This window comes from Carassius auratus, chromosome 45 (assembly GCF_003368295.1).
Source record: "Carassius auratus strain Wakin chromosome 45, ASM336829v1, whole genome shotgun sequence".
Taxonomy (NCBI): domain Eukaryota; kingdom Metazoa; phylum Chordata; class Actinopteri; order Cypriniformes; family Cyprinidae; genus Carassius; species Carassius auratus.
In genome coordinates this window covers 18,755,885-18,763,829 of record NC_039287.1, presented here as the reverse complement: position 1 = coordinate 18,763,829, position 7,945 = coordinate 18,755,885, and the positions used below count along the sequence as shown (strand labels likewise).

General features: G+C 38.9%; 1 protein-coding gene across 1 annotated transcript in view; it reads right to left on the bottom strand.

The window, feature by feature from the left end:
- Positions 1–792: 792 nt before the first annotated feature.
- mei4 (meiosis-specific, MEI4 homolog (S. cerevisiae)) overlaps positions 793–7,945 on the bottom strand; it is a 49,003-nt gene continuing 41,850 nt past the window's right edge. Inside the window, exon 5 of the mRNA XM_026233934.1 lies at positions 793–1,129. Coding sequence (XP_026089719.1) covers positions 905–1,129 — 225 coding nt within the window. The 3' untranslated portion in view covers positions 793–904. The remainder of the gene's footprint in view (positions 1,130–7,945) is intronic.

Below are 7,945 nucleotides of genomic sequence, written 5' to 3'. Positions count from 1 at the left end.
TAAAAAAAAAAAAAAGAAAAAAAGGCTCTTATGGCTGATACAGGGCCTATGTAGTAAAAAACAACAACGATGACAGAAATGAAGTATTTCGTATTAAACAAGTTTTATATTTTCATTGATGACTGATTATTACAGTGTTTGGACATAGGCTACTTTAGATGGAATTTTAATTATAGGCCTATTCATTGTGTAATAGGTCTATATCTAAATGTTTTCAATAATTTTCAATTAAGAGCTAGCTAATTTAATCATTTATGTTCCGCATGGCAAATTAATTATAGTAGACCTATCAATTTAATAATGCAAATACCATAATAATAAAAGTAAATGGTAATAATTTATTTAATCAATTGGAAATGCCAAATCCTCTCGATATCATTGATAGCTAAAGCTTTTTTTATTTGAATTTTTTTTAAGTTATCTCTGGCTATCGTATGGTAAGCAGACCATACAGTGTCATGGTCTGGTTAACTCAAGTATGTCACACGTACAGTGTGAGCACATAAATCATGAAGCTTTGACTTTACATTGCATGTAATCTGCTAGTACAGTGCGAGTTGGTACCTTGATGAAATACTACTTATAATAACAATACAATTTCTTTTTGAATAGGCTTTAAAAACTAATTTTCAGCTCCCATTACTTTCACCTTAATTTTTCTATGTGAAGTTATCCTTCAGAAATCATTCTAATATGCTGATTTGGGGTAACACTTATTTTAGTGTTACACTTCACAGTGAAATCAACTTATGAAAACAGACTTCCAAAGAACACTACAAAAACTGACTGGCTTAAAATTTATTAACTTTTTTTATTTTTTTATTAAGACACTTCATGTACAGTTAAGTGAACCCTGTAAAAGGAGCAACGATTTTAAGAAAGACTGCAGCAAGTCTACATCTGCTCATGTGTTTTTCACCCGGAAGAGACCTCCGATCCGCCACATATACAGAGAGAACAGGGGGAACTCATCTGCAAGAGGGAATGCTTTGGTTTCCAGCTGGATCACAAGCTCCTTGTTTACATTATAATCATTGTCCTGGGCAAGATGTTCCAGCAGCCAGAACACATAGAAGGAATTTTCATAGCGGATCCAGTCCAGCTGATGCTGCTGCTCCTCTTTGGACTTCTGCACAAAACAAAACCCTATCATCATTGAGTCATTATATCCAGTATGTATGCACATATGTGATATATGTCAGAACTATTTAGAAAGCAAGATTAGTGGATAGCCCTACGGTCACATGCATAATATAAATGTACATAAATTAACATCCTCAACATTGTGTTCTACAGTATGACCGCAAGTGATATTGATTTAATATAAAATGATGTTCTATTTACAAGATTTGGGAGGAGTGCGTCAGATACTTAGCCTAATCAACACAGGTGGCCACAATCAAGTAATCAATACCATAGTATAAATATCGCTGACTTACCTCTGTTCATTGAGGGTTTATCAGCATCCCTCCTCCACCCCATCTCCCCACTTCAAGTTCACTTTATAACCCGGCCAGCACAACAAATGCGCATACTATACCTCAGCTAATTAAATTGTAAGCGTGAACTCGTTAAACATACAAATCATTAATATCCAGTAACTTATGTTTTAGACCAAGTACAGTAATTTCTTCTCCACCAGGAAAAATAATTAGAAAGGAAGTCAAAGTTTTGCATGCCACCAAACACATCACCAAAATTGGTCAGTGAACGAATATAGGTAGAACAAAAAAATAGACAATACTGTAATATTCAGAACATCAGAGGTCATGCCAAAGTCTAAATCAGGTTGAGGTCAGGAATCTGACAGGGCAACATCAGAAAGTGTTTACCTTTCTTTTAAAGCCATTCTGTTATTTAAGTCATAGTGCTGGCGAATAACCCAGCACAGGCCGATAAGTTCTAAATCACTCTGATGTAATTAAATCATCATTCACATGGTGCAGCTGATTGGTTTCTTTTCGCATCAGCACCCACTTAAACATTGAGCATTGTAGCTCAGTCATCTGTTCAGCCAAGACTAAACACATTAACACTAGGGCTGCAACAACGAATCGATTAAATTGATAAAAATTGATTACTAAAAGAGTTGGCAATGAATTTCATAATCGATTCTCGCGACGCATAGACATTTGATAAAAAAAATAAAAAAAACTTTAGTTGAGCAGAATGAACACACTCGCTCTCTCTCACGAACTCATCCAAGGTGTGGGAGCATTTAACACTAAATAAACAGAAAAAGTGTGTTGACTGCAAAATATGGCATGGCAAGGGGAGCACCAAGGCAATGATCCGGCACCTGAAACGCAAACATGTTGGGAGTCTTTGATGAGGAGGAAGGGACTTCAACAGCAGGGTAAGTCACTACAGAATCCTACTTTTGTTTCGCTTTGAAGTGAGGAACGTAATGTCCCTGTTGCTGGTGTTTACTCGTTATCCAGCTTTTGGAGCAGTATAACAGAATGGGCTGGATAATACTTGTGTACAGTAGTAACAAAAGATGAGGGGCAATGTAAAGGGAATTTAGTTTTCGTAGAATATGCAGACGCTGTTGGGAGCGTTTATGGATGTCCTTTATGTGATAATCAAAAGTGAGCTTGTTATCCAGGGTGAGTCCAAGATATTTGAATTTCTCCACCTGTTCTATCCTGTTGCCATGAACGGAGATCTGACTGAGACTGGGTGCATTAAAGAACAGTTCTTTTGTTTTCGCAACATTGAGATGGAGAAAATTGTCTGTGCACCAGTGTGTAAAGTGTGATATCATGTCGTGGTAAGCAGCAATGCTAGTGTGATCGTTGAGGAGAGCCAGGATTGTATGGAGCCAGAAGAGTCTCAATAAAGATAAATGCACACACTACAGTCACATATGCACACATAGGATTCATACATGCAAACACATAATTCATAAATACACACACAGGATACACAAATGCGCACAAAATTCACAAATGCACACACAAAATTTAAAAAGCATAGAAGATTCACAAATGCATACAAAATTCAGAAATGCACACAAAATTCCGAAATACACACACAATTTAGAAATGCAAACAACATTTACAAATGCACTCAAGATTCACAAATGCACAGGACAAGATTCAGAAATGTATTTCTGATGCACACACACATATATCTTGATTTACAAACTGCTTGCGGTCTGTGAACTTCACTGCATTTGTGTGTGAATTTTGAGACTCCCTTGACTTGGCCCGACACACAAATGCCTTTTTTTAAACAGGGAATGATCTGCAACCAATCAGATATCTCCCTTGTTTTAGCCAATCACAAGAATGCACCCCGAACGACTCACTTACCTCACGCAGCCGGCGACTCACTTTGCGCAGCCAGCGACCCACTTTGCGCAGCGAACGACTCACTTACCTCACGCAGCCAGCGACCCACTTTGCGCAGCGAACGACTCACTTTCCTCACGAGTCACGCAGCGAACGACTCACTTTCCTCACCCAGCGAGCGACTCACTTTCCTCACGAGTCACGCAGCAAACGATTCACTTTCCTCACGAGTCACGCAGCGAACGACTCACTTTCCTCACCCAGCGAGCGACTCACTTTCCTCAGCGAACGATTCACTTTGCTCACCAGTCACGCAGCGAACGATTCACTTTCCTCAGCGAACGATTCACTTTCCTCACGAGTCACGCAGCGAACGACTCACTTTCCTCAGCAAACGATTCACTTTCCTCACGAGTCACGCAGCGAACGACTCACTTTCCTCACCCAGCGAGCGACTCACTTTCCTCAGCGAACGATTCACTTTCCTCAAGCAGCGAAGTTGAGCGAACGATTCACTTTCCTCACGCAGCGATCAACTCACTTTCCTAAGCGAACGACAGCCGGAGACCCACTTTTCGCAGCCAGAGAGCCACTTTCCTCTTGCAGCGGACTACTGACTCTCTCTTCATGTAGGGACTGAATATTATAATTAAAGTGACTTCTATATTGCATCCAAAAGAATATTTAGATATATTTAAATATTCAAAAAGGTTTAAACATTTTTTTTTTTTTTTTACTTTCATTAAAATATTTCAATAAAATGAAATAATTGCCTATTGCAAATTTATGAATCCATGGTTAACTTTTTTTCTGCAGTCACTGGGCTATATGTATTGAGACATTTTTAAATTTATATTTTGTAAAAAAATAATAAAAAATAAACCTGAATTGTAATCTAAACATCTGTATTTTCATAAGATTTAATACAATTGCTGTGTGAACACGTTCATGTGATTGGCTTATAAGTAAACAATCCCTCACGTGGGGTGCATTCTTGTGATTGGCTAAAAGAAGGGAGATATCTGATTGGTTGCAGATCATTCCCTGTTTAAAAAAAAGCATTTGTGTGTCGAGCCAAGTCAGGGGAGTCTCAAAATTCACACACAAATGCAGTGAAGTTAACAGACCAGCAAACCAAGCAGTTTGTGAATCAAGATATATGTGTGTGTGCATCAGAAATACATTTCTGAATCTTTGTAAATTCTGTGCATTTGTGAATCTTGAGTGCATTTGTAAATGTTGTTTGCATTTCTGAATTGTGTGTGTATTTCTGATTTTTGTATGCATTTGTGAATCTTCTGTGCTTTTTAAATTTTGTGTGTGCATCTGTGAATTTTGTGCGCATTTGTGCATCTTGTGTGTGTATTTATGAACCATGTGTGTGCATCTATGAATCCTGTGTGTGCATATGTGAATGTAGTGTGTGCATTTATCTTTATTGAGACTCTTCTAGCTCCATAGGATTGCAGTATCATCTGAGTATTTGTAGTATGTTGTGATGGATTGAAGGACTAGTACAGTCAATGAAGGACTAATACAGTGTAGAGTGTGTAAAGAAAGGGAGAGAGGACACAGCCTTGAGGAGCTCCAGTGTTGGTTATGGTGGTGTCCGATGTGACAGACCCTATCCTCACAACCTGTGGCCTGTTGCTCAAGAAACTGTGAATCAGATGGATGTAATGAGGTGCAACGTTGAGCTTACGTAGTTTTTTAATAATCTGATAACGCTGAATTGTATTAAAAGGTGAGCTTAAGCGAATTCGTGTCATGGGGGCTTCTGCCAGTTGAGTTCACGCAGCATTTTCAACCACCATTTTTATTCAGAAAATTTTCTAAATATTACTGTTATCGTGTCATGCAATGTAGTTTTAAAAGTATTTCATGCGAGAATGTAGTTGTTTTAAACTCAAAAATCTGATTTTTTGAGGTTATCTATTCCCATCTTTGCATTGACTTAACATTGAAATCACTCGCGCCAGACGCACTGTTCGCGTCTGGGGTGAACGCACCATACGAGTTGGATAGTGTTCGGTTTATTGTGCAGTAACTTTAGGCCTAATATACAGTTACAGAGATTTGCACTAATGGCCAGGTTTCCCTTTGTTTCTTTTAACTCAAGTTTAAATTGGTTTGTCTTAATTTTGTACTTGAATTTTATTTTCAATATTTATTTTTATATGTTTTTATTTATATGCATATCATATGGCAGGCTGCAATCTATTGAGTTCAAATAAATACAACATTTTCTAAAATACTAGTGTTTTTATTCTTCAATCAGTTAATAAAAACATCTTATATATTAAAGATGTTATAGGACATAATAGCGTTATAGAACATAACAAATAACGTCACAGTTACTTTGCTGAGTAACTAATTACTTTTACAATGTGGTAACTGAGTTACTAACTCGATTACATTTTGGGAGAAGTAATTTGTAACTGTAACTAATTACTTTTTTCAAGTAAGCTGGCCAACACTGATGCTCACACCAATCCGTTTTGGTGTATGTCCTTTTAAATGAAAATTAGTTACTGCACACCAACTCCCCATCATCATCATGTCATCACAAAACACGTACTGCTGCCATGGCAACCGTTTAGTGTATTCCTTGGGGAAATTATGGGAGCGGGATACTTACATATTTCAACATATTTTTCGCCAATAATTAGCAAAACAATAATCAGTGACAGTACAGCCACAGCCAAACATATTAACACACATACTGAATAAACATACATGCAGCCAAACTCCAAGTGCCTATTTGCCAAATAACAAATATAGAGCAAGTTTAACACTGGCTTTGAATGTTCTATTTACCATGACTTATCTCCCGTCGCTATCATATGCTGATACTGTCCTCTTATATGGTCTTGTATTTTTACGTAATATTATTTTCAGACTTTTAATTGTTAATACTTATTTTTTTTCATCTGCAGCTTTGCCTCGTTTAGTTGGTCTTGTTCCCTCATTGAGGAACAACTTTGTAGCTAATCCTGCTTTGTACTGTCCTGCATTGAAGTGATTTGCGCAAACAAGCATGTTTTTACTTATGGTTTCAGGGGGATTTCTAATAAAAATAAAATAAGTCCTCTTATCTTTGCTTCTCTGAGGCTGGGACTCTAAATAAATATGTTTGTTTGTCTGTACGGCCAACGACGGAACATTTATTTTTTCTGCAAACTTTTGCCATGGTGTCAGAACAAGTACACCCATGAGTACTCTGCTGTCGCTTGCAAAAAACAACAATGGCAGCTGAGCACCGTGGGTGAAAACATGCAGATTAATGGGCAGTAATATTATAAGAAGAACCCCTTCCTACTTCAGAAGGGGAGAGAAATCTGATCTGCTTATTTTATCACATGCCTGCAGAGAAAGGCTTATCAAACCAAACTTACTGGATTCTTCTTTTTCAAGTTTTCTGAGTTGGAACAAAAAAAGAAAAAGTAAGATTTTCATCCAATGAACCCTTTGAAGAGGAGTGTTCGAGACAGAGGGGTAAGCATGTAAATCTTTGGCAAAGTGAGCATGGAAAAGCATGAGTGATGGAAGCAGAAATTGGGTGTTTGGTTTGGTCACACCAGAGGTGTGGGCGCAGCTAGAGAACGGAGTGAGAAACTTTGTGCTACTGTGCAACAAGTGAGTCTGTGAGCTACTGTGCTCGCATGATTCTGCTTTGGAACGGAGGGTGAAAGTGAAGGAGTTGAGCAGTGACCTGAAAGAGTGGATCATACTTACCTGGCGCTGGACATCATGTTGATGTTAGAGTGAGAGCTGTAGGGAAATGCAAACACTCAAATTGGCTGCCGGCACAGGTGTGTGCTTTTGGATTATACCACACTGACTGTTCCCAGGCCACGCTGAAGAAGCAGCTCCTGTTGCTTACCTGAACTTCAAAACACTTCAAGTGTAGACCAGCAGCACTGGGTACAAACTCAACACTCTCATACTACACATTCTCACACACACCAGGCCATGCTAGTTTACAAGCCTTGCACACACTCACACTGTCATGATTCTGCCCTCTTGTCCTTGATTTTCTTCTAGTCTTGAGGCAGGATCATGACAGGCCCGTGTTTTGTGTACAAGCACATGGCCTTGTCTTTGGGCCATGTGCTTGTGTTGTCTCGTTTCCTTGCCCCGCCACCCTTGTTATCCTAGTTTTGTCATTATTGCTTTACCTGTGTCACCTGTTATGTTATGAATAGTCTCCTTATTTCTATCCCCTTGTGTTCACTGTCCTGGGCGGTTCATTGTTACTTATTGTTGCACTTTGAAGAGACGTTGTGAGTCCTGTGATAGTTTCTCTGTAGTAAGTGTTCTTGTGTTAAGAGTCTTTTGTTAACAGTTAGTTCCTAGTCTTGTTAAGTCATTTAGTCTCTGCCCTAGTCGTTGTTTTCCCCCTCGTGGGTTTTGTTTTCCCCTTTTTGTCCTCAATAAACCCTGTGTGTTGTGCATCCTGTCTGCGCTTGAGTTCATCCCCTAACCTCCACGTGACAGAATGAACTGCCAAAGAAAGAACTCAGCAGACAGGATGTCCCCCGAACTTCAGCGACAATTGGAGTTCCGTCAGCAATGCTGGTTGTCGTCCCCCACTGACAAGAGGAGGGTCTGCCCTCCATTATCGTCCCAGGGTTAGTGGATCCTGAGAG